The sequence below is a fragment of the Notamacropus eugenii genome, chromosome 2, assembly GCF_028372415.1.
Source record: "Notamacropus eugenii isolate mMacEug1 chromosome 2, mMacEug1.pri_v2, whole genome shotgun sequence".
Lineage (NCBI taxonomy): Eukaryota > Metazoa > Chordata > Mammalia > Diprotodontia > Macropodidae > Notamacropus > Notamacropus eugenii.
In genome coordinates, this window is record NC_092873.1 from 325,116,557 (window position 1) to 325,143,120 (window position 26,564).

The 26,564-nt window shown below is 46.7% G+C and overlaps 1 protein-coding gene across 3 annotated transcripts in view; it reads left to right on the plus strand.

The window, feature by feature from the left end:
* The window catches only part of BAHCC1 (BAH domain and coiled-coil containing 1), a 158,160-nt gene that overhangs the window by 107,807 nt on the left and 23,789 nt on the right, over positions 1-26,564 (plus strand). For 2 of the 3 annotated variants that reach the window (XM_072645290.1, XM_072645292.1), the window contains 8 exons: positions 2,615-2,823; positions 3,866-4,024; positions 4,793-4,986; positions 5,382-5,748; positions 7,652-8,521; positions 20,018-20,217; positions 20,634-20,770; positions 22,438-22,566. In XM_072645290.1, the coding sequence (XP_072501391.1) occupies positions 2,615-2,823; positions 3,866-4,024; positions 4,793-4,986; positions 5,382-5,748; positions 7,652-8,521; positions 20,018-20,217; positions 20,634-20,770; positions 22,438-22,566 (2,265 nt within the window). The remainder of the gene's footprint in view (positions 1-2,614; positions 2,824-3,865; positions 4,025-4,792; positions 4,987-5,381; positions 5,749-7,651; positions 8,522-20,017; positions 20,218-20,633; positions 20,771-22,437; positions 22,567-26,564) is intronic. The other variant, XM_072645293.1, reaches the window with a different exon arrangement.

Genomic DNA, 26,564 nt, shown 5'->3' on the forward strand with positions numbered 1-26,564 from the left:
TTTACAAAACATTTTACAGATATTATCTCATTTTATCCTCACAACAACCCTGGAAGAGTTAGGATGTTATTATCCCCATTTTACAGATAAGGAAACTGAGGCCCAGGGTCACACAGCTAATAAGTGTCTGACACCGGATTTGACCTCAGGACTGTTTGCCTGACATCAGGTCCAGTGCTCTAACCACTGCACCACCTCACTGCATCAACCCAAAGGAAGTTCCCTCTGTCAATGCATATCAGCATCTGTTCTGCAACATAGAGTCATAGAGGGTTGCTCAGGACTCTGAGAGTTTATGGGACTTGCCTAGGGTGACACAGCCTATAAGGATCAGAGGCAAGCATTCTAACCCCTACACCACGCTGCCTTTCTTGGAAGTGATCTATTTTTTCACTGCTTTGAAAGAGCTGTGATTTTTTGAGCTGTGTGAGTATTCCTTCCTTTCACCAACATCAGATCAGAGCTTTCCCCACACAGTTGGAATTGGCTTGATGAGATTCTGTATCCAAGAGAATTCACCTGGTTAGCCAGGCTCATCCTCAGACCACAGACACATAGATAGTCTGTCTCAGGACTCTGAGTACTTTCAGCTTTAGTAGAACATGCCAGAGCCTATGCTCAGTCAACATAGCCAATGAGATTCAATGGAACAGAATTTTAACGGACATTGTAAACCATTAAGAACGCTATATAAATGGGGGCTATTATTAGGATGATGATAATAATATTAGCCTGGAACCTGGGCCTCCACCCACCCAACTATCCATTAGTTATGAAGGCCTCAGATAATAGAGCTGACCTGATGTTCATATTTCCACCTTATCTCAGGTGTGGAATTCTCTATTACTGCATAGAGTTGTGATTTCATCCACAGGGAGGGTCTCCTTGCTATGGATGCACATCCCATGCCATCATGAGTAAGATTCATGTCCATATTCTCCCAGAGATCCACCATCTATAGATCCGGCCACCATGCTGGAGGCTTTCCTCCAGGTAAAGGATTTTTAACTTCTTTGGGACTTTGGATTCCTGGGAAAGTCTAGTGAAACATAGACCCCTTTTTACCAAAATATTTTTAAATGCATAAAGTAAATAACATTTTTTATAACGGAATCCAATTATATCAGACCAGAGGTATGATTTTTTTTCTCCATTAAAATTCACACATCCTCTGAAATCTATCCATGGACTCCTGGTTGAGAATTCCTGCTCCAGGACTTTGATGGCATTTTAAGAGTGTCATCGGTGCCCCAGAGTTGTCCATCTGTTATCCCCAACTATAGGAATAAAAATATTATTTCCCTCCCCTGTGATGATATCTCTCCAGAGGCAGGCTGTGTATTGTCAAGGACCTGGCTTTTGAGCAGAGGGAGTAAGAGATGAGGGAGAGGAACCCTCTGGCACTGAACTGGGAGTGAGGCCTGGGTTCCATTCTCAACTCTTCCAGTTACTGTCTGGATGACCCTTGGGCAAGTCCCTGCACCATTCAGACTCAGTTGTACCCAGGACTCCAATTTGCTGGGTCCCTTGGTAGCTTATTGGATTCCCATTGGAAGTGTTCCTACAGAGGTGTATCCTTATGTGAAAGATATGGGGCCTGAGGAATGAGGAAGGGGGTTGAACTGAATTGAATTTCTAAGCTCCCTACTCTCTTGCTCTGTCTTTCTTTCTTTCTCCCTTTCCCTCTCTTTTTCTCTCTCCTCTTCCTCCCTCTTTTCTCTTCTTTTCTCTCTCTCTGTCCCCTTCCTTTCTCTTTCTCCTTTTCCCCTTCCCTCTTTCTCTCCCTAGCTCTCCTTTTCTTTCTCTTTCTCTCCTCTTCTCTCCCTCTTCTTTCTATTCTTCCTCCCTCATCTTCTTCTTTCCTCTTCCCCTCCTCCTCCTTTTTCTTTTTCTCCTTCTCTTTCTCCTTCTCTTTCTCTTTCTTCTCCTTCTCCTCCTCCTTCTCCTCCTTCTCCTGTTTCTCCTTCTCCTTCTCTTTGTCTTTCTTCTCCTTTCTCCTTCTCTTTCTCCTCTTTCTTCTTTTTCTCCTTCTTTTTCTCCTCCTACTCTTCCTCCTCCACCTCCTCCTCTTCCTCCTTTCTGTCTCTTTCTGTATCTCTGACTCTCTCTGTCTCTCTCTGTCTCTGTGTCTCCATGTCTCTGTGTGAGTGTCTTTTGCTGTCTGTCTCTGTCTTTCTATCCCTTCTCTTCCCACTCTCCCAGTCATCTCCTTATCTTGCCCCAACTGGAATTACTGCAGCTCCATATGGACCCCATCCCACTACTGATTGCCACAGGAGCTATTTCCACCAGCAGGCTCAGCGTCTCCTGGAGCAAGGACTTTAGGTATATGCCTAGCCCTGCTGACTAAAATCTGTGATTCTAGGACAAAAATTCTTAACCTTTTTTTTGGTGCCATGGACCCCTTTGGCATCCCGGTGAAGCCTGTGCTCTTAGAGTAATTTTGTTAAAGGTGTAAAATAAATAGCTTTATAAAGGAAACCAGTTCTGTTGAAATATTGAATAAAATAATGTAAAAAATAAACTTGTGGACCCCAGGTTAAGATTCTAAGGTGAAGAGACTAGAGTCTGAGTGGAACTCCTGAACCCTACTCCATCCGTATTGTCTTTCCAGAGATAACAAAGACCTTGTTGAGTTTGCCCGAATTCACCCAACCAGTGGCTGCCCTGGAGATGTGACCTCCCACCTCATGATTGCTGGAGGATCATCTCTGCAAACTAGCCAGCTTGGGGGTGATCCTACCACCCACGCCCATCCAGCTCACCCCCCCTGGCTGCCCCGAACCCGCAGTCCCTCCATTTGGATGGGAGGACATTCCTACGGTCAGTATTCAGGAGTAAGATGGGGATGGACACAGGAGATGGGAGAAGTGGGATTGAGATAGCTCATTGGCTTTTCCTTCTTCTGGTGCCCAGATGGTGATTAGAATCACTGGGCTCTGGGTGCCCAACACTCCTGCCCAAAGCCCTTGTCCTTCTTACATATCTCTTGCTAGCTTGTCCCTTACTAGACAATTTCCCCAAAGCAGGCTGGGTAATTCTCCAGGACGCTGTCTTTAGGCCAGTGTTTTGCAGCATTTGCCTTTTTCAAATTTTTTTTTCTGGCCCACAAAACTTTTGATATCAAAGATCCATGCTTTTTTAAAATTTATAAATAAAAACCTAATTCTCCCTACCTCCTCTGTCTCCCATTCTGGTCTGCTTCTTCTCTCTGGCTCCCACTCCCAAAGCCACTGGAAGCTTCTCTCCTGAGCTTGCAGAATGTAAAAACATCCATTGTGGATCATAAAAATATTTTACTGGTCTTTGGTCTATTTTTGAGCTAGGTAATACTTCTGGTAAGCAAAATGTCCAAGGTGATTAGGCTGCTATTGCTCTTTGCCTCCTAAAAAAAAAAGGACAAACCACTTGGGGTCCTCCATGGGCCCTTGGCTCTGTGTCCTCTTGCTTTCTGGGGTTGCCATCTATCTATTCCTCTCCTGTGTGACTTCATGTAAGTTTGCCAGTACTTCCTGCTCTCCGGGTAGGCCCCTGCCTCTACTGGGCTTAGACGGAGACCCCAGAGGGAAGCTGAGAACCAGCAGGATCCTTTCCTTTGGTGCAGAACTCTAGTTTGACCTCCAGACCTCTAGAAGAGTGCCTCCCATTGGCATCATGGAACCCAACAAAATGGACCCCCAGGCACAGGCTCCAGGGTTGTCCAACTCCACAGGCAATGTAGCCAGCAGCTCTGGTTGTCATGATATTTTCTTAGCCCTGGCTTTTTAGCATGCCAGCCTTAGTGCTGCCTGCTTCCCATTAAAGCCAGTGGTACCCTCTGCTTCCACCATTTTGCACTGACCACTGTGTACCTGCTCTTCTGCAGGGCTTGGCCACCCGGCTCTCCACCAGAACCTGCCACCTGGCTTCCCAGCCACCATGCCCAGCACAATGCAGTCCATGTTTCCCCTGTCCCAGGACCCCCCTGCCCAGCTGGTCATCTTGCCCACCGAGCCTACACCCCATGCTGCTCCCCATTCACTTGGTAAGGGAAAGCCTAGGGACCTGGGGAGGATTCTGTTGCCATCCCCTTTTGGGGGAAAGGGCCTGAGGCCCAGGAAGCACCAGACCGGGTTTCTTGCCAGTTCCTACTCAAAACCATTCTGATCCAAGCCTTCTCCCAAATCCAGCCCCATCTGGAACGAGGGAAAAAGAGAAGGAGATAATGAGGGCTGAGATGGAGAGACACAAAAGAGGGACAGAAATGAAAAGGAAGGGGGTGGAGAAGAAGGGAGAGGGGAGAGCAGTAAAGGATGACAGAAGGGAGAAGACAAGGAAAGAAGAAGAGGAAGGGAAAGAATAAGGGGAGATAGGAGAAAAGGGAAGGTGGAGGAGAGAAGGATGGGGAATTGGAAAGGGCAGAAAGAAAATCATTCTTCTTTACCTCCATCCCCATCGGAATGTAAACTCTTCAAGAGAGTAGGGTTTATCTCATTTTTGTCCTATGTCCCCAGTGCCTAGCTCAGGATGTATTTGTCACTTAATAAATAAAATGGAAGTCAGAAGGGAAGAGGGGAGATTGGACAAAAGACAAGAAGAAGGGAGGTGGGAAACCTAACGTCATAAAGCACTTTGGATCCCACCTGGGAAGAGCCATTTTGCTCCTGGACAGTCTAACCTGTCAGAGTGGATGGATTTAGGAATTAGGGGTGGGCTGAGATGGGGGCCCCATTTGAAGCATAGCTCACCCCCATACCACCTGTCTAATGTCTTCTGTGACTTTGGTCTCCCTTCTTGTCCACACCTCTTGCAGCTGACGTCATGGACCAGGCTTCATTGTGGCCACCCATGTACCCAGGTCGAGGGCCTGCCTCCCATATGCAGCACCCCAGTCAGCTTCCCGTCTATTCCCGCTCCCAGTTTCTACGGCAGCAAGAGCTCTATGCCCTCCAACAGCAGCAAAGAGCAGCCCAGGCACTAGAAATGCAGCGGAAATCCCAGCTTCAGGTACCAGTGAGACACCCCTTTCCTTTCCCTCCAGTTCCTTATGGGCACAGTCTTCTCCCTCTTCTGTTGTCCACAAAGGACCTGTCATCCTGCCATAGTGGTGATGTTCTCATCCAAGCCAAACATCTCCATCTCCCCAGGGGCTAGCAGACTCTTGTCCAGCCCTTCTGGAGGACCCATCACCTTGTCAAGAGCCTTTAGGGTTTAGATTTCCTCTCTATCTCTCATCTTATCACCTTGCAGCACCCTGTCCTGTTCCGTAGGATCCCCATTCTCACGACCATGCTAAAGGCCCTGTTCCCTGTCCCTCATACCTAGAGTTCCCGAGGTGGTCCCCTTTGCCATTATCTGGTCATCGTGATGGGGGTAACCATGCTCTGTCTCCACTTTCCCAGAGGAAGCCTGAGGATTACCATGCAGAGTTTGAAGAAGCAGTCCCCGAGAAGACCCTCAAGTCCTCTCATAAACCAGTTGCCTTAACCCCCCTATCCAAGGGCGCCTCTTCACCGGCTGCTGCTCCATGCCCTGCCAAACTTTCACCTTGCTGCCATTCTCCTGCCCTGCGGCACCCCTCCAAATGCACCACGCCACTCTCCACTGCCCCGTGCACTTTACCCCTCTGCCCCACTGCCAGCTCTGCTGTGGCGCCCCACTCCCCAGCCACCAGTCCTGGCCCTGCTCAGAGCTCTAAGGGTACCGAAGTTGAGGACAAGAGAGGAGAGGGCCAGCCCCCACAAGACTATCCCAAATCTCTAGAACCAGGTAAGACTTATGGGGGACTTCCTGGGGGGTATGGAAAGCATGCTGGATTTAGAATCAAAGAATGTGGGGCCAGATACTGACTCTGCCATTTACTGTCTGCCATGTAACCTTACCCAGTTTTCCTACCCTCGGTTTTCTTATCTATGAAGGGAAAGGGTCAGGCTAGATGAGTTCTCTAAGGTGACTTTCCAGCTCCAAATCTATGGTACTATGACTGACTGGAAGGAGAATATTTGAAAGGAAGCTAACCTCTCCCATCCTAGGAGGACAGAGGGGCAGAAGTAGTTCTGCATAATGTGAACCACTAACCTGAATGACTTCCCAAGCTTACTGAGTCTGCTTTAAGGAGAGCAAGGTCCTGGCCCAAATGAAGCTTTTGGAAGACAACCATCTTCTAGAGGAAGGGCCTACTTCTTGCTTCTTTTCTTAGATATCTTCTTTCTCACAAGACATGCTGGCCCATGTACTCCATCCCTGATAAGGCTGGATGTCTGGAAAAATCCCTCTTCTTCCCTTCCCCCACTCGCATCTTCTTAGGCCACAGGCTGAGGTGATCAGTAGGGGGATGGGCAAGGTCCTAGCTATTTCCTTCCCCAATCCCTGGGCAGAGGAATGGAAGGGAATGTCAGTACCATTTATCCATTCAGGGCCATTTGCTAAGCAGAGAGAGCTTAGAAGCAATAATGTGTGACTGCTGAGCAGAGAAACTTTGGAGGTGAAGGAGACAAGAGGATGGGGGTCATTTCTGGCCACTAACACTCTGGACTTTTGTGGTCACAGAGCAGCAAGGGATGGGGGAAAAAAGAGAGAAGAGGATGGGGATGTTGAGGAAATTAACCTGAGAGGAAGGAAAGTTATTATAGCTCCTGTTGGAGACCCCGGCCAGGGCCCTAGTCTCACCTCCCGCCTGCCCACCACCCCCCTTTGCCACAGAAGCCACCTCTTCCTGAGTGCCAGTACCAGCCACGCCAGCCAGCTCTCAGTGCCAGCTCCCCGACAAGGCTATTTAATTCTCTCTGAATTAGGCTGAGTGTTTACATTGGAAATCCGTGTGGCGAACATAAAACCGGTCCCAGTTTCACAATAAGGAGACAGAGCCAACAGGGTTTTTGTTTTTTTTTTAAGGTTTTTTTTTTTTTTTATTACAGTTAATGGGGCGTAATGCCTCCGACATGCAGCCGGCTCGTTCTGGTTCAGGGAAAGCCCTGATTCAAGCATCATGGCTTTAAAAAAAATCTCCCTTCTCTGGTTAGTCTGTCCTTCAGACAGACCAAAGGGCGTACATATATCCGTGAGGTGGGGACATAGCAAGCAGTAGGGACAGGACTCCAGGCTAGAGGGGAAAACAATTTGGATTTGGGGTTGGAGGGAATGTCAGAGTTGTTTCAGCATGAACCTCCATCTTCTCAACCTCTGACACCCTGAGTATTCCTTATCCCTCCTCCTAAACCACAGAATGTATCTCAGACTCCTTATTATGGGGAGGTAGGTAGTCACCATATCCTTATTCATTACAGAAGCTGATGCACTTGCCCTTTGAATAAGAGTCACTGAGTCCTAGAAGCTGAGCCTAGGGTCCTACCTCCCAGCTTAGCCTTATAGTCCCCATTTGTCTAGGTCTAGTGTTCCAGGGCCTGGGAGTGGCTGGGGGCTGAGGGAAGAAAAGAGGAAAGGCTAGGATCAGTCAGTCTTTCCTGGTCCAAAAAGTCTGGGTTTACTGCTATCCTTTTCATTTAGAATATTTACTAGTACAGGTTAGGGAGCTGCAGCTATCAATTGATGTTTAGTTCCTAGAGAACTGCGTTGGGAATGCCCTCCGCAGTGGGGCTCAGGGCTGAGCCCTTAGTGTCCACAGTCTATTCACTGGTCTTATTAGCTTCGTGTCTCTCTCTCTCACACACAGACCTGCCCCCAGGATACACCTACCCTGCAGTCAGCATGGGCTATTCCTCCCCCCTACCCCATGACATGCACTCGGCTGATCCCGCAGACCCTGAAACTATGCAAACTGTCTCCACTGCAGCCGAACCTGAGCAGTCCAGGACATTTCCACCCTCAGAAGGGCCTCACTGTGATCCCAGTGCTCTGGATGAGGCCAACCTGGTAGAGGGAGCAGGTGGCCAGGTGGAGGGTCCCGAGCCAAGGGCCCTGGAGCTGGAGTGCCAGTCACATACTCATGGGCATCCACACCCCATGGAGCTAGGGCCCTCCAGTGAGGCAGCTGCTTCCAGTGGTTTGGGGGAGCTTCAGGAACTCCCCTATGCTTCCCTCATGGAAGGAGGAGGCCCTGAGACAAGGAGCTGCATAGATTCTACTCAGGAAGGGGCGGAAGAGGAGAGGACTGAGGAAGGGGATGACAAAGGGCTGCTGGCAAGGTCCTCCCCCAAGGCCTCTGAGGAGGGAGCACTAAGCCCACGTCCTCTAGGAGAGGAAGAGGTGGGGGAGGGGCCTGACCCACAGGAGGAGGAAGAAGAGGAAGGAGAGGAGGAAGAAAGAGAAGAGGAGGAAGAAGAAGGAGAGGAGGCCTGGGACATGATTCAGGAGGGAGACCACCTGCCCAAGTCCTTACCAGGTCTGGATGCCTTGGTAGCAGCCACCATTGACCTAGGAGACCTCCCCTCACTGAGCCCACCTAGCACTCAGCCTTCTGCCCCACCACAGCTTCCAAATGCTCCTGCCCTTCAGGGTAACTCAGGAATTCATGGCATCGCCCTTCTTAGTGAACTGGCGGACCTGGAGTTCCAGAGGCAGAAGTGTGAACAAGTCTCGGAAGGTAAGTGCTCTGGGCTCTTCCTTTACTCCTTTCTATTTAATCCTCTTTCATGTTGCATCACGGACCTTCGAGTCTGGGACTCACCTTCCTACCACCTCTTTGTGATGTCTCAGGTGAAGCAGGCTTGTAGGAGGTTCCTTTTGAACCCAGTTAAACCTATAGCCAACAAACTAGGCTCATAGGCTTTGGAGCAGAAAGTGACCTTAGAGATTAGTCTGGTCCTCTAATTTTACATATGAAGAAATGAGGTCCAGAAAGTGAGTTGATTTGCCCAGCCTTACTTAGTAGCAGCCAGGATTTGAACTCCAAACCTCTGATTCGAATTCACATACACACACACACACAGACACACACACATAGAGACACACACACACGGAATCTGAAGAAAGGCTGGCTACCTTTTGCCCTTGGCAACATCAGGGCAAGTTTCTCTATTCCATCTCTCTCCTTTTGGGATTAAGGGCTGGATAAGGATATCTTTAGGGGCTTCCACGGGGTTGGGGACATCTTCAGGCACCATCCTTTCTCCTTACCCATCCCATCTGACCCTAGCTGACTGCCCAGAGATGTTGGCCCAAGGGAGTCTTTTTATGGCAGAAAGGTCCCCACCCTACCCTCTTTGACCTGCCCTCATTAATAAGCTGTGGTTGTAAGGAGCTACTCTTTCTTTGTACCCAAATCTTTTGGGATGAGCAGATTCCAAGTATGGGGAGAGAAGCTTGTTCTCTACCGAGCACTTAGCCACGGGCACATCCCCTGCCTTAGCAAGCTCTACTTAATTCCCTGGACTTATTTCTCAGCACATCCTTCCTCCTGCTTTTCAGTTAGATGTCTGTAGTGCTGATGGAGCTCAGGATCCTAGGATTTAAAACAGTCCTTTAGGGAGAGTTCAAGGGGTGGAAGGAGGAGCCCCTCCTTCCCCAGAGGAGAGGGTTAAGTAACCAAATGACCCCAACTTTCTCCAGATGGTACAGTTGATGGGGAGGAAGGGCTGGTGCCGACTCTTGACAGATACCACTCCCTTCCCTAAACACACACAGAAGACACAGACACACACACGCAGACACAGACACACACACATCTACACACACACACGCGCACACACACACACACACACACACACACACACACACACACACACACACACACACACACACACTTCCTCCAGGCACCTGGAATGAGACACCAGAGGAAACCCATCCTCACAGTCCTTTACCCTCGCCTGTTTGGGGGTAGGGGGTGGGGTAGAGAATCACACCTCCCAAGTCCACATATTACGTTTCATTGATATTTATAGAAAGAAAATAGCCCAATCCTCATGGCTCAGCCTGCATTTGTTTTCCCAACACATAAAACCCGCCAGCCAGCACTGGCTGCCAACATTCTTCAGAGTCTTTGTGTAGGGCTGAGATAAAGCGAATGTTCTTGTAAAGTTAATTTCCCTAAAGGCCTGTATGTCACTCCCTCTCCTCTGGCTGCAGCCTGCCTTGGCCGTTGGATGGAGCTGCAGTCAAGGCCAGGGAGGGAGGGTGAAGGAGAAAGGGAGGGTGTCAGAGCCACCCACCTGCAGGGAGAGGGCTGTGTCAGGCCTGGAGAAGGTCCTGGGGAAAGGAACCAAGGCTGTCAACCTCATGAACCTTCTAGATCCCTGCAAACTAGGAGGCTAGATACCTCCCCCACCCTCCACCCCCATTCCCATTCTTCCTCTCCTTTGCTTAGGACAGAGACAGCTGCTGAGATGGTGGGTTGTGTGGCTGGAGAGAAGAGAGATTCCCTTGGTGGATTAGTCTCCCTAGGGAATTCCTAGCATTCTAGTTCTCCCATTAATCTGTTTCTTCCGGACCTGCCCACTAGCAGCATCCTCCCCATTCCATCCCTTGGAGAAGCTGAGTGGGATGGCCCCTCCTGGGAGATAGGAAGGAGAACTCGGGTGTATGGGGCCCCAAAGCTGCCCACAGTGGGTGGTAGGGATATATGCTGTCTAGACAAGCCCTAGGGCAAGTGACTGCAGGAGTGTATGCAGAGGGTGGAACGAATGTTTGACATGGAGGCTCTTCACCTCTTCCCAGCGTGTATGAGATTAGAGGCTTTCCAAAGAAAGCACTGGATTTGGGCTTAGAGGGCCTGGGTTCAAATCCTTCCTCTATTGCTATCATAGAGTAACATTGCCTTCACCTTTTGGGGCCTCTAAAATGATGACCTTTACCCTCTCTTGTAGCTCTAAATCTTTGATTCTCTCATCTCATTATACAAAGTACCTGAGTTACAGAAGGCTACCAATATATTTATTGAAATCATGTATCTGTGTGCATGCATGAACCCATGTGAACATTCTGTGTGTTTTTTCCAAAGGTAGGCAGCCTAGTGGTGTGAGCCAGCTGAAGTACTTTTATGTCCATGCCTCACATATCATAGGACTTTGTGTGTCATGCATGTGCCCTTAGCATGTGTCTGCGTTGCTAGATCCCAGGATCCACAGAGGAGTACATTTGAAGCTGTTACAGCCTGGGGTGGGGGCGGGGGGCGGGATGCTGAGAATCGCTTCTTTGAGATTGACTCCTCCTTCCCCTCTACACTTGCTTGCCCTAGCTCCAGCTGTGGCCCCATGCTTCAGTGACAGGAGCAACCATAGGAGCCCAGCAGTCTCTTCAGTAGGCACAGGGGCAGGTACAGAGACACATTCTTCCTGGGTCAGTCTGCCAGACCGTATCTAGAGAGTTCTGTGGATCTAGAGTTCTCTCCCTGATTATAGATTCAGTGACAACATGTTTAGATATTCATTAGGAAATCTGATACAATCACGAGGTGATTTTTCTCTAGTGCGCAGAAAGCTTTGCAGAAAGGAAAAGTAGAAGGCAGGAGCCAAGGGCAACAGAGTGATTAGATGCAAAGGATGGAGGCTGGGCAAGCGCTGTGCCCACAGTTTCTCCTCCTCATCCTTTGGTTGGTCTTCATTTCCTTCTAGCCAGCCCTACTGCCCAAAGGTGACACACACCAGATTTTCACCCAACGAAATGGAAACTACATCTTTCACTCAGGAGGCTACTTAGGTTCATGCTAGGGACAGCTGGATTGAAACTGAGATTCCAGAAGCTGAATCTCCATTCTGTCATAGGCCAAGTACTTTTCTCTCTGGACTTGGAGGAAAAGTGTTGCTCTCTGCCAATGTAATTAGGATTTGTATTGTGCTTTAAGGTTTACAAAGTATTTTACCAATATTATCTCTTTGGATCTTCACAGTAACCCTGGGAGGAAGATGCTGTTATTATCCTCATATTACAGATAAGGAAACTGAGGCAGGAGAGGTTAATTGACTTGCTCAGGGTCAAATAGCTAGAAAGTGTCTAAGGCTGGATTTGAACTTGGGTCTTTTTGACTCCTGCTCCAGCGTTCTCTCCAGTATACCAACTAGCTGCCTGTGCAGTTTAGGATGTGGGACTGCAGAATGATAATCTTTGGAAATGTTCTTAATCACTTAAAGTCACCTGGAGATTTCTGGCTAAGATGGTGGTATGTTAGGATTTAGAGGAGCCCAGATCTTCTACAAACACCTCCATGAAAGCTCTTAAAAATGCACCATAAATGAAAATGTATTTATTAAGAATGTAGAACCTATATAAGATTGCATGCCGTCTCAGGGAGGAAGAGGGAAAAATCTAAGATATATGGAAGTGATTGTAGAAAACTGAAAACAACTAAAATAATTTTTAAAAAATGCACCATAAAGAACAACAATGAAAGTTACCCAAGTATGCTGCTAGAAATCTGCAGAGGCTCTGAGCGGAGCCAAGAGAGAGTAGGTGGGAGGCATAGCATGGAGGTAGCTGGGATCCACAAATGGAGATAGGGCTAGACTAGCAATAATAGCTAACCATTATGCCTCCTAGCTGCCTCACAGCAGCACACAGGTTGTTTTGGGAACACAACCCAGAGACCATATAGCCCATTCCTGAATCATAGCAGAAGATAGGGGCAGCCCAGCACCCAGGCAGCTCATTGTCAAGCCCATGACAAGAGAAAAGATGAGGACATTTCCCCCAAAACAGAACAATTGGGGTCTTGCAGGAGGTCTGCTACCAGTGTAGTCAATAACATCTAGGTGTAGTCTGTCAGGGTCACAGCAAGGGCTGGAACTAACTTCAGGTATGGAACTATACAAAAAAGAAGATAGAAGATCCAAGGATCCAAGACCAGAACTTAAGTCAAGATGCCAGGAGACAAAGTCCAAACCCAGGAATTAGGAAAGAGGGCAGAACCACTAGGCCCTCCATCCAGAACTAAGAATCCAAGAGGATTGAAGGGAGGGAGTAGACTGACCCAGGCACAAAGCCCCAGTCTAGAACTGTAGATACGAGTAAACAGAAGAAAATGCCAAACCCAGTGAAGAAATACTATAAATTGTGAGGAATTTAAGAGGTGAACCCAGACAGAGAATGTAACTCCACTACAAGTCCAGGTAGAAGCTCAGAGGCAAAAATGACCTTGCCACAGGTACCACAGGAGTACCTGGAAGAAATGAAGAAGAGGTAGAAAATGTAACGGAAAGGAGAATTAATAGCACAGAAGAGCAAAACTTTGCTTTACCCAAGAATTTGAAGGAACTTGAAAATTAGAATAGACCAAGTGGAAGCAAGTCCTGAGACAAGAGAAGATATCAAAACAAAAATCAGAAGACTGAAAAAAAAAGAAAATATGATGTGTACTAATCTAGTCTGGAAAACACATCAAGGAGATATAATCAAGAATTATCAGGACATCTGAAAATCATGATTCCTTCCCTTCCTCCAAAATGTCTGTATACCATGTTTCAAGAAATCATAAACAAAAACTGTACAGATCTATTATAACCCAAGGGTAAAGTAAAAAAAATAGAAAGAAATCCTTAGTCACTTCCTAAAAGAAACCCTCCAGTGAAAACTAGAAAAACTCCAAAATTCAGAGCTTCCAGGTTAAAGAAAAAATATTTCAAGTGGTAAAAAGAAAAAAGAATGAGTTTAAGTACCATAGGGTGGGGGTGAGGGGGCAGGCCATGGTCAGGATCACACAAGAGTTGGCAGCTAAGACCTTATAGGAAAGGAGAGTCTGATACAATATTCTGAAAGGCAAAAGATAAAGCTTTGCTAATAACCAGGCTGAGGATCGTTGGACAATCAGAATAATAAGAGCTTTGCTTTCACTGCCTTCCTTCACCCCTGTGTGTTTCATAGGATTGCCGATTTTGATCTGTCTGTGCAACTACACAATATAGACCTCCAATCCTATTTTCATCTAACTTTCAGGTTAGATGTCTCCATTTTCTATTTCCTGCCCGTATGAGAGAAGCTTGAGACAAACTCACCAGTGTGAAAGGTGGCCCAGGCAACTCTTCCATTCTTGATTTTGGACTGTTCTGCCACAATATTAGTTAATTGACGTTCAACGACTCTCAGTCCCTTTGCCTGCTTAGGGGAAGTTGTCTACTTAGGACAGATTGATCCCTTAAAATGTGTTTAGGACTGGGTGACGAAGGGGTAAGGAAAGGGAGAGAAAGACTTTGTGTCTCCTTCTCTTGGCATGTGAAATATTAAAGACCTTCCCTCCCCAGAAGAGAGTTTCCCCTTACAAACCAGCCCGGTAAACTAGGCATCCTCTCCACTCCCAAATCCAATTTATTGAAATCCATGGCTTGAGTTGAATTTTAATTGCTGCCTTCTGTTCTTTTTGCCCTTTGTTGGTAGTGATTGAATCTCTGAGCCAGATTCTTCTTCCCCCTTCACAGTCCATTCCAAGGCACCTCCCTCCTTACATTCCCCCAATCAGCCCCCATAAAAAAATTCTCAACTCCAAACCAATGTCTTCAAAACATTCAGGCAGCTTCGGGAAAAGCATATTCACTTAGCTTTATGGTGTAGTAGGTAGGATGCTATATTTGGAATCAGAAAGACAGGAAGACCTAGGTTTAAATTTAACTTTGAACATTGTGTGGCCCTTAGCAAGTCACATGGACACTCCCTGGCCCTCTGTTTCCTTACCTGTAAAATGAGAAAAGTTGACCGTTAAGGGATCTTAGGGGACATCCTGCTCTAAAACTGTCGTCTAGGTCTAGGGCAAACCAGTAGTTCGTTCTGGGATTGCCTCAACTTCAGAGCCCTAAAATGGTTCTAAGAGCCATACCTGTTTAGTCAGATAGCTTCTGCAGTCTTCTTTCCCCCTAATCTCCCAACCTTCATAGTGGATAAAGCACTGGGCCTGGAATCAGGAAGACCTGAATTCAACTCCAGCCTCAGACACTTACTAGCTAAGTGACCCTAGGCAAATCACTTAACCATTGTCTGCCTCAGTTTCTTCAACTGTAAAATGGGGATAATAATGGCACCTAATTCCCAGGTTATTGTGAGGATAAAATGAATTAATACTTGTAAAGTGTTTTGCAAAACCTTAAAGCACTATTTAGATGCTAATTATCATCGTCATCTCCAGTGAAGCCTTCTAGGTTGTTAGGATAAATTGGAGCTGATCTTGGAGGGACACACTGTATTTTAACTGAGGCTTGAAGGAAGCTAGGTTGTGGAGATGCAGATATTTATTTATTCTGGGGAACATGTATATGTGTACACATATATCATGCAGAGGTCTATGTAATTTTGGAAGTCCGACCCATCACTTTGCCAACTGACCACTCTGTACCTGAGACATTTCCTCTTTTTATTCAGGAAACCCTGTCCCAGGATATCAAGGTTTGGAAACCTATGCCCTAGAACTCAAGTACCATTTTTCAACTTGGCCCCTCCTTTTCCCCAAGCTTTGGAATTAGGAATCAGAACTGAATTGGGCCTGAGTGAATATTGGCACCAGGAACTAAGCCTCCCTCCCTCCCCTTAAAGAATGAGCTCCTCCTGGCCTCAGCATCCTGCAGGTGCTTCCTCTCCCTATTTCTGGTTATCTCCCACCAGTCCTTCCTGGAAGTACAGAGAGAGAGAGAGCGCCAGTCAGTTTTATCAGTATAACCTTAAGGCTGGATGGGGCAACAGAAAGTCAATTAAGCCATCCTCCTGCCTCCATACATGGCCTTTTCTTCCTTCCTTTCTTTTTTCCTTCCTTTATTTCTTCCTTTCTCCTTCCTTCCTTCCTTCCTTCCTTCCTTCCTTCCTTCCTTCCTTCCTTCCTTCCTTCCTTCCTTTCTTTCTTTCTTTTTCTTCCTCTACTTTAAACCATTTGCAGACAGAGGAGAATCTATTCTTCCATTTTCACAGTCTTTCTCCCTTCTTCCCGATAAGGAGCTAAGTGACTTCTGTGGGTCAGGCAGATGAAACCACTCCTTCACTCAGAACAAAGTTAAGTGCAAGTCATGTCATCATTTCTGTGATGGCGTGGTCTTCTTTGGCAACGAAGGATGGACACACACAGATAAAATATGTGAGGTGAGGACAAAGGGAGAAGATCTAACCTCGGAAGTGTTTATTGGATGTGAGGTGGTGCTAAATCCAAGTTGAAATTAGAGAGAGAAATTCTTGCAATCACTAGAGCAGTTCTCAAGTTGAGGAGATGGTCTTGAGAGAGGGAGAGATCCCAGTGTAGTTCCCATGATAAATAATGAGACAGGAGGGACTGTCCCCATCCCATCTATATAGCCTTCTCACAGCTCAGGAGGGGGAGGGCTGGATTCCTGGGAAGGCACAGCCAATCCTTCCCATCTTTTCTCACACCATCATTTATATCCCTACAGAACCTCCCCAGACTACCCCTCTCTGACCCCAGACTGCCTCCTTCCATGGGCTGGCTGTACTGGGGTGGCTGTCAACACCATGGCCTGGCACAAACTCCTATGTAGAGGTCTTTAGTATCCCTGTCAAACTTTCTCCCTCCCTGCTTAAGGACTGCCTGGTATTTTAGAAACAAACAGATGTGTGAGTGGAAAGAGATGGGGGTGGTTTGGGTCTAGGCCCACCCTGGTTTTTATTATTAACCCCTGGATGTCTGGGCCTCCCCGTCCCCCAAGTATAAAACAAAAACTCATTCTTGAGCCTTAAGCATACCCACTGTGAACTGCCAGCCTCTTGGGCTTGATGTGGAGGCTTCATCCAGTAAAGAGAAGGTTTAAGTGACTCAGGATCTCAACACTTTTCTACTGCCCCCTCCTTGGCCTCCTGTAAGGGGCCAAGGCTCTGAAAAAGTAGCATCTTGTCTCTAAATAGGTTAGCAGTGGACTGGGTAAGAAGAATGAAACCAGGGAATTTAAACCCTCCCCTAGCAAAAGACCACAGCCTTGTTCCCACTCCCTCCACCACCTTTGCAGCTTACATGGTGGTTGGCAGAATCCAGCTGTGGCTGCCCCCGGAACAGCAAACACCTAGGGACCAAGGAGTCAGGCTAGTAAAGCTTTTGGCCCCCATTGCCACAAGAACAGGAAGGAGCCCAGATTCCCTTGCCCTGGGCCTATAGCAGTGACCCACAGTAGACCCTTTTCCCCAGAAAAGCAGAACTGGATAGGGACCTCTTAGTCCTTCACCCACTTGTCCTACCTACCTCCCTACCTGGGGTCAAACCCTGCAGAGCAGAGTTCTCTGCTAGGAAGGGGGTTTCTGCTCTATTTCTTCAACTTCCTGACTGAGGGTGAATTGGAAAGGAATCCAACAAAGAAACCATCTAGCATCCTGGCCCAAGGACTTAGAGTTCGGGGAAAAGTTGATAGTGGCAGAGAAAGAAGTTTTGGAAAAAGGAAAAATCAGGACCATGGGTAGGCAAAGGAGACAGCTGTAAGAGATACAATGTAAAAAATATACTTTGATTCATATATGTGTGTATGTATGTATATGAACCAAATATATATAATATATATTTTATGAATCACATATTTTTGATGACCAAAAAATGCGCCACTCTCCATAGCAGACATTTGTTTCTCAATCCCAGACATCTTGATGAGGTAGAAAGATGGATGGATTTGGAATCAAGTATACCAAGCTGTAGATTCCACTTCTTTGTGCCTCAGTTTCCTCATCTGTAAAAGGAAAGGCATTCGACTCAGTGGCCTCTAAATCTCTTTATGACTCTAATTCTGTGATCAAAAGTTAGACATGAGGTGACCCATCTTTTGGCCAAAGCCACTTTTTAAAGACTCTCTTAAGAGGCAGGCATTGTGGTTTGCCTTGGTCGAGGGAGCTCCCGTTATGATGAAATCATAGATCCTTGAAATATCTAAGCAGTGCTTGTGACGTGTTCTGTGAAAGACAGAGGGAAGAACATCACACATGGGAACACACACACACAGGGCATGGTCTTCAAACCTTAGTTGATTAAAACTAACAGTGTGTTCAAGGATGGACAAAGGACTTGCCCCAGCTTGGAGTGCCATGGGGCAGGTGCTTAATGTTCTGTGGTATTAGGGACTTGACATCAGTGAATTCATGGGTCCTCACACTCTCCCTCTGGACATATCCTTCTGTGTGTTATTGAGATTATGTATTTTTTGAGATAACTAGGGCTTAAGTGACTTGCCCAGGGTCACACAGCCAGTAAGTATCTGAGGCCAGATTTGAACTCAGGTCCTTCTGACTTCAGGGCCGGTACTCTATCCACTGAATCACCTAGCTGCTCCAAGATTATTAGGTATTATTGATATTGACACATCTCAAGAGAACCAAACAAGTCTTTTTTTTCTACCCAGGCTTCCCTGCCTGCCACCCCTTCCCCTCTACCTCAGGTATGACAGAATGGTGAAGACCTCTATCGGCATCATAGCTCTACCACTTACTAGTAAAATCACTTACGTTCCATGCCCTGAAGTTTTCTCTTCTATAAAATGAGCATAGTTATAATAGGTACTCCCTACCTCATAAGATTGTTGGGAGGATCATACAAGATAATGGGTGTAAATTACTTGGTAAGCTCCAAGGAGATGGGGACTAGATGTGTGATTTCACCTACATCTGTAGTTTCTCTCCATCTGTTCTATAGAGCATTCCTGGATCCCTGACTCCTTCACGTAGGGTTTCAAAGCAAAAGTTCTTAACCCTTTCTTTGCCATGGATCTTTTTGCACGTCTGGTAAAGCCTATATCCCCCTTTGCAGAATGATGTTTTTAAATGCATAAAATATAATGGCTAAGATTACAAAGGAAATCAGTTAGCATGAAATACAGTTATCACAGACCCTAGTGGTCAAGAATTTCTGGTTTAAGAAAATTGTGTAGAATAATGATGTTAAATGATTTGACCACACGCACAGCCAATACGCATCAGAATTAGGATCTGAACCAAGAACTTCCTAGCTTAGAAGCTGGCTCTCCATCTTATGTCACACTACCCCTCTGTTTCTAGATTATCTTAGCAGATGGCCTAGTGGTGCAGTGGTTAGAGTAGTGGACCTAGAATCAGGAAGACCTAAGTTCAAATCCAGCATGAAATACTTACTAGCTGCGTGGCTTTGGGCAAGTCACTTAACCTCTGTCTGCCTCAGTTTTCTTATCTGTAAAATGGGGATAATAGCATCTGTCTCCCAAGATTATTGTAAGGAGAAAATGAAATAATATTTATAAAGTGCTTTGTAAACCTTAAAGTGCTATATTAAAGTGCTGTTATTAATTCTATAAATATCAGATAGTATTAATATTAATAATAAATCAAATCCAGCTAATTAATAGGCTCTTGGAGGCACATACATTTTTTAGTAGTCCCAGGTTCAGGTTCCCCATTTTCTTGGCTCAGTGTTCCTTCGCTACAGCTTCATCTCTTTGCCTTCCCTGCCTCTCTAGTAATAGGTCAGCTTTTGACAAATCCTTGGAGGCGGGAAAGAGATCACCTCAGCATTGATTGGCCAGGCTTTGAAACTCAAGGCAAGTCAGAGTTGCCTGCTTAAATAACTACCTCTGTGGTGGAAAATGAACCGAGAAGAGGGAGGAAGGGAATAGCATTTGTTCAGTGTTTGCTCTGTGCCAAATACTGTGTTAAACCGTTTACAGATATCTCATATGATCCTCACGATAACTTTGGAAAGTGTGCTTGATGCTATCCTCATTTTACAGTTGGGGAATCTGAGGCAAACTGGTTAAATGACTTTCCTGGTGTCAGAGGGACAGAGCATGACCTGGTCATGTGAAATACAGACCTTCATTCATGAGGAGTGAAGGAGTGAGCTTCGATGACTCAAAGACACCTTGTCCCTCTAATCTGGCATTTGTGATGAGGTACCTCTCAAATTAAGGAGGGGATAAAACAAAAACTGGTGCTTATATAGCATTTAAATGTTTGTAACACACTCTAAATACATTATTTCATTTGCTCCTTGAAATACTCCTGTGAGTGGGGATTACTGTCCCCATTTTATAGATGGGAAAACTAAGAATCGACGAGATTAAATAACCTGTCTGAGATCACATAGCTAGTAGCATTTAGAGGTTAGAGAAGGAGTTAGGGACACTTCCCCATGGCTGAAAAGTTCTTTATTCTCCAGCTCTAGCTTTATCCCCTTTCCTTCATTCCTCCTTTCCCCCATATCATTAACCTTCTTCCCATCCAGTTGAAGAGGAAGACTTGATGGACTTCAACCTGCAACATCTGGCTACCCTGGCTGCCGCCTGGTCTCTAGTGGAGGCTGCCAGCCTGGAGACTGGACCTCCTGCAGCTGGGCTCCCTGTTCCTGGTCCCTGCTGCTCCACCCTTACACCCCGGATGCAAATCCTTCGACGCAAATACACATGGACCCCGAAAACCAAACCTGTGAGTAAAAGATTCTCCTAGATCTCCCTGGGTAACCCATGGCAGGGGAATTGTAAAAGAGAGACAGTGGGAGGGGGGATGTCCTAGCCCATGACTTTATTCTAGAGAAGATTTGACCCTAAGGAAGTTTTGGACTGATGAAGAAGGTCCACTATGATCCCAAGAACAGTTTCCATCAGTTTTCTCCCCTCCCCTTCCTAAACAGGAAGGAGGTTGTCCTCCTCCTTTGGGGATATCCTCACCACACCTGAGAGACCCAGCATGGAGAAACCCTGAGAGACTTTTCTATGGATCCCTAGACCTTACCTATGGCCAGAACTGATTGACTCTTGTCTCCCTATCTCTCAATTACATATAATATGGGTGTATTACAATACCTCTTTATACTAAGAGGTTCCCATGCTCCTGTTCACCAGGTATGCCCTCTCAAAGCTGCCATTGACCAGCTAGGCACAAAGGAGGTGGAGATGAGGATGCGGCTGGTAGACCTGCAGCGGCGGTACAAGGAGAAGCAGCGGGAATTGGCCAAGCTGCAGCGGCGGCATGACCATGAGTAAGTCTGTTGGAAGCCTGAGGCTGAGGTGGGCCTTTCAAGGAATAAAATTGGACCTGGAATATGAGGAGAGAATGGGATAGAAGGAACTGGAAAAGAGAGAAGGAGTAGAGGATTATCTAGAATCATAAACTAGACCAGTACTGGAGCCCTTGACTCCTTTGGATCCCTTCTTATATTAGTATTTTTGAGTACATTAAATAAAATAGCATAGAATTACAAAGGAAACCAATTTTGTTGAAATACAATTACCAAAATATTTTTAAAAGACAAGTTCATGGATCCAAGGTTAAGAGCCCTTGATCTTAGAAAGAACTAGAAAAGTCTTTAGGGGTCACCTAGTCCAACTTCTCTCTTTAAGAACTTTCTAAAAATTAGAGGTATCCTCCGGCATAATGGACTGCTTTATAGGGTAGTGAGCTTCTTGTGGCTAGAAGTGGTTAAGCAAAGGCTAGGTGAACATTCATCAGGGATGTTGTAGATGGCCATCCCTCCCATACAGGGGAGATCAGATTAAGATGACCTCAAAAGTTCTTCTTTTTTTTAAATTTATTTATTTTCAGTTTTGAACATGCACTTACACAAAATTTTGAATTTCAAATTTTCTCCCCATCTCCCCTCTCCTCCCCACCCCAGGACAGCATGTATTCTGACTACCTGTTCTTTCAGTCTGCCCTCCCTTTTATCACCCCCCCTCCCCTTCCCTTCTGCTTTCCTGTAGGGCAAGATAGATTTCTGTACCCCATTGTCTATATATCTTTTTTCCTAGTTGCATGTAAAAACAATTTCAAAGGTTCTTTCTAACCCTATGGTTCTGTGACTCTATTTAAGTGGCCTTCTTTCTCAAGGTATAAACTTTTATTCTCTAGATACCTGTGATAGGAAATGCGGAAGGGAAGGAACAGATTATTTCAAAAACCCAAGTCTCACAGCTGAGTGGCCTGCTCAGAGTTCTGAATTAAGGCAGTCATGGGAAACTGGGATTTTATAATCCATCTTTCATACCACTTCCATGCAAAGACCTGGGCATGTCATTCTTCTACTCAAGAATCTCCAATGATTCCTCATTGCCTGCTGAATTAAGTTCAAACTCCTTTTGTTTGGCATTCGTACACCCAAAATGTGGCTCACGCCCCCCCACTCTGCTATCTTTCTGGTCTTGTTCCATATTGTTCCCATCACGTGTTATATGCTCTAGCCAAACTGCACTATACACTTCTCCCTCCCCCCCAAAAATGCCCTAAACTTTTCTCTCTTCCTTAGGTCTATAATGTCCTCCTTTCCCATGTCTTTCTAGTAAACTCCTACCCACCCTTTAAAGCTTAACCAACTCAAAAGGTACTTTTGTCCATAAATTTTCCCGATTCCCCCTAGTGGGTAATGACTATCCCCACATGCCACATTGCACTTTGTTAAGTAACTCTCTGGTGTACTTTTGTAACATTGTGTATTGTAGCTGAATTGGAGTCTTCTTCTAAAATTAGGCTGCAGACTCCATGAGGGTGGGGGGTCACATCTTAGCTAAACTTGGTATCTTCTTTAGCTCCTGCTGTAGTATTCTGAACCTAGTAACTGTTTCATATGTTTGTTGGGACAGGTCAGAGTTCTGGCTTCGAGAGGCAGATTGTTCCAGAAAGCTCTCACTGCACTCTTTTCCTCCCATCCAGGAGAGATGAGCGCTCCAGGAGCCCAGCTCGGCGAGGGCCAGGGCGACCAAGGAAACGAAAGCATTCTGGCATCCTGCCAACCCTCCGACAGGGCAGCCACCTTCCCAAGTGTGACAGTAAAAAAGTCAAGTGAGTCCTCACTAGGGGATCTTGCTGGGAAGCATTCAAACAGGAAGGAGGGAATGGGTGCAAAGTCTGGGAATCCCTTAAGCCTGTCTGCCCAGAGGGCTTGCCATTGTGCCAGTCCATGCCCTCTGGGCCAGTCAGGTTATTTGGTTGGCGTGTAGCAGAACTGATCCATCATCCTGTTCTGGATCATCTCCCCCCACCTCTCTGCCCATGTGTGTCTGCATGAGTGTGTGCCTTGCTCCTTTCCTACTGCTCAGAGTTGTTACTCTGGCTCACGCAAGGTCTCTTTAGCTCTCTGTACTTCTAAGTGGTCTGTGTGTGGTGTCTGCCTATTGGTTCATCTGGAATTAGAACTGCTAGTTGAGGGGTTCTCTGCTGGGTACCCAGGAGAGGCAGATACCTTCATGTCCCCGTTCTTGGATAGCAACTAACACATCCCACCCAGCTCGGTCCCCAGCAGACAGCTTCCCCCTGTGGCCCGGCAAGACAGGGCAGCCTCCTCTCCTCCCGAGCGGAGGCATTGGTTGGGGTAGCAGTGGGGAGCTGGCATGATGGAACTGCCTCTCTCAGCTTCAGTGTTCAGTCACTAAACTCCCTGGATCCAGCTCCCCCTATTGGTTGGTGCCTCAGCACCAGCACCAGGGGGGACTGAGATGTTGATCACCTAGTTTTGGAGCCAACATCCCCGCCCCCCCCCCCCCCCGTGGCCTCCCCCCTCCGAAGTGCGAGGCCGCGTTGCCTAAAAGCCTCTTTATCTGTGCTGTCTAAAGCCGTTGGTCACGCTGCAGTGGTGTTCATTGCTTCTGGCGCTTTGTTATTATCCATTACCCGCCCGGCGCAGTCATTCTCGCACTCCCGGGCCCTGCATAATTGTCCTTCTCTGCTACAAATTGCCTCTCCCGGCAGGCCCATTTGCATAAATCCTCCGAGCTCTTCCAAACATGATTGGAGTGAGCGTGTGCGCACTGCATCAATCCTGATGATTTGGTAATAATAGTTAAATCTGCACTAAATGGTTCCTTCAATTAAGACAGAGAAAAAAAATTAATCTCTGGGTTTTATGTCACAAAACATTAGCAAATGTAGTGAAGGTTAGAGGAAGGGAGGGGGGAGAAGTTAGTGTTGGCTTCAGGTTGCATCAGGGCTCTACCAGTGTGGCTGGGGGATGTTCTCAAAGCTGTCCCGAAGCAGCTTCTCCCGAATCCCCTCCCCATGCCCAAGATCGGAGAGCATATCAGTCCAACGGACCTTCGCTTCTCCTCCTAGCCATCCTTCATGCTCACTTTGGGGTTGCTGCTAGACCCCAAAGGGGAAAGTACAACTTGGACCGTAGGCCTGCTGTGTACTTTCCACTCAGGCTTGTCCAGGAGTTGCCATTCTGAGCCTGTCTCCCAACCTGAGCTGGGAAGGAGGTTCAAGATGGATTGGGATGGAACCAGATGGAACCTGTTAGGCAGCAAAGCCTTTGGACAGTACAACCCAGGGCACTGATTAGCTGAGTTGGCTACTTTCCCTGCTGCTATCAGAGAAACCACTGGTATAGCCACTTGACACTATACCTCTCTGTTCCAGTATGAGTGTGATTGGCCAATTGTGACCTAGGCAGATGTACCTTTAGGACAGGAAAGGTAGCGGTGTCCCCTCCTCTTCAGTGCCTTGACCATGGTTCTTAGAGTTAGCTTCATATGGCCCTCCAGCCTCAAATATTCACTGACAAGCGAGAACAAGCGCCATTTTTGTTCCCTCAATCCGTCAACAAGCATTTATTACTGTGCTAAGTACTTGAGATACAAAGAAAAGTGGAAAAGCAGTCCCTGCTCTCAAGGAGCTCAAAGTCTAATCAGGAGGGTGGCAACATGTAAACAACTACGTACAGACAAGATAGATACAGGATTAACTGGAGATAATAATGAAGGAGAGGAGCAAAATGTAAGAGAAATGGAAAGTTAGAAAGGAAACAGGTTATGAAGGGTTTTAAAAGGTAAATAGAGGGTTTTATATTGGATCCTAGAAATAATAGGGAGCCATTGCAGTTTACTGAATAGAGGGGTAACGTGGTCAGATCAGCCCTTTAGGACAATCATTCTGACAGCTAAATGGAAAATGGACTAGATTGAGGAGCTCTTTGATACAGGGGAAACCAAACAAGAATTATGGGAAGTGAATAAATGAATGGATAGGTTTCATGAGGTTTGAGGAGTATAGGGATGGCTCCTCACCCCTCCTCCATCAGAGGATAATGTCCAGTGTAGAAGGGATAGGAAACTGGAATGGTCCTGGAAAGGCAAACCAGGTCCTGGCATAGTGTTTGTTAAGTACTAGAGCCAGCATTCCTGATTTATCAAGTTTATGGTTAGACCTAGATGGTGTCAGGAACCCACTGACCTCCTGCTGGCAGGGATTTCAGCATGTACTGTCATTGCTGGTAGAGGATCTTGCCCTCCCTATCAAGTGGCCCATGACTTCTACTACAGATTAGAAACCTATATGATTTATGGGGGACACTGTCCCACCTGGGCTTAGAAAGTGTGAATCATTAGCTCTCTAGTGACTGAGAAAGGGCACTGAGAGGGGTGGGAGATGGGGGTCCTTGTTCCACTCCTCTCCACCCTCCCCAGCCTTCCCCACGAGTTTTAGGAAGTATATTCTCTGTTCTGCCTCCCCAGTCACTGGAGGGACCTCAGGCAACTCCTCATCTTAAATGTTGTCACTTACTGGTTTTGTGGCCCTCAGTTTCCTCTTTGGTAAAGTGAGGGAGTTGTAACTTCCTACTGAGGTGAGGAACCTGCAGCCTCCAGGCCACATGTGGCCTTCTAGGTCCTTGGGTGTGGCCTTTAAACTGAGTCCAAGTTTTACAGAACAAATCCTTTTATTAAGGAGATTTGTTCTGTGAAGTTTGGATTCAGGTGTAGAGCCACACTTGAGGACCTAGAGGGCTGCACATGGCCTTGAAGCCACAGGCTCCCCACCCCTGTGGTTAGCCTAGTTCTGTGACCCTATGATTGTTGCCTCAGTTCTGGCATCTACAAGTTTTAAGGCACGTGTGTGCACACACATGTATGTGTGTGTGTTTGGTGGATCTATGAGTTTATGGTGTATATATGTGCATGTGTGTGGTGTATGTCTGTGTGTATGTCTGTGGTGTGTGCATGTTGTACATGTGTGTGAATGGCATGTGTACGTGGGTGTGAGAGAGAAAAATAGACAAGACAGAGAGAGAGGGAGGAGGGACAGAGTGGGAGGAAATCTATACAGTCGTGTAGAGTGGACTCCAGTTTACTAAGGGCCTCACCCCTCCTCTTCCACTAGTGATGGAGCCTCCTCCTAGCAACAGCCTTTCCCCTTAATCTCTAGGGCTATTGTTTCTTCTCCGCTCAGGAGGCCAAGGATCGAGGAAGGAGCCAGATTAGAGAGGGAAACTCAGGCCCCATTCTGCCGAGCACATCCCACTTAGGTTTGTGCTCCAAGGTTAGAGGTTTAGAATCTGCCTATAGCGTACAGGGAGGACCCAATGGTGGAATTTAGCCATTTCCGTTCACTGGTCTCCAGCATAAGCAAGGACCTTTCCAGCTAGAGCACAGGAAAGGCAAATGGACACCTGGGTCCCTTTGAAAGCTAAAAAGATTGGGAGAAGTCTGGGTACCCTTGGCCAATTATAACCTGGAAATAGTAGCCTAAGTAGTGGTGTGTGACAATGAAGCTGCCTGAATGTGACAGTATGTGTGGCCAGCGTAGGCAGTTCAGGTCACTAACTAAGCCAGACCAAGTCCCAGGCTTACCAAATGACTGTGATCTCATAACCCTTCAAGGAAAGTGAGTCACTCTGATAGACCCAGAGTCCTGGATCCTGGAAATCCAGCCTTAGGAGCTGACTTTCTTTGAAAGTATCTCCTTTAGAGTGTAGATGGGTCAAGTGGTATCCCTTATATCTGAAACCTGGAGAGATGGTGCCCAGTATATGTAGAGTAGCTACAGTTTTAGGTACTTCTTGGCTTTGA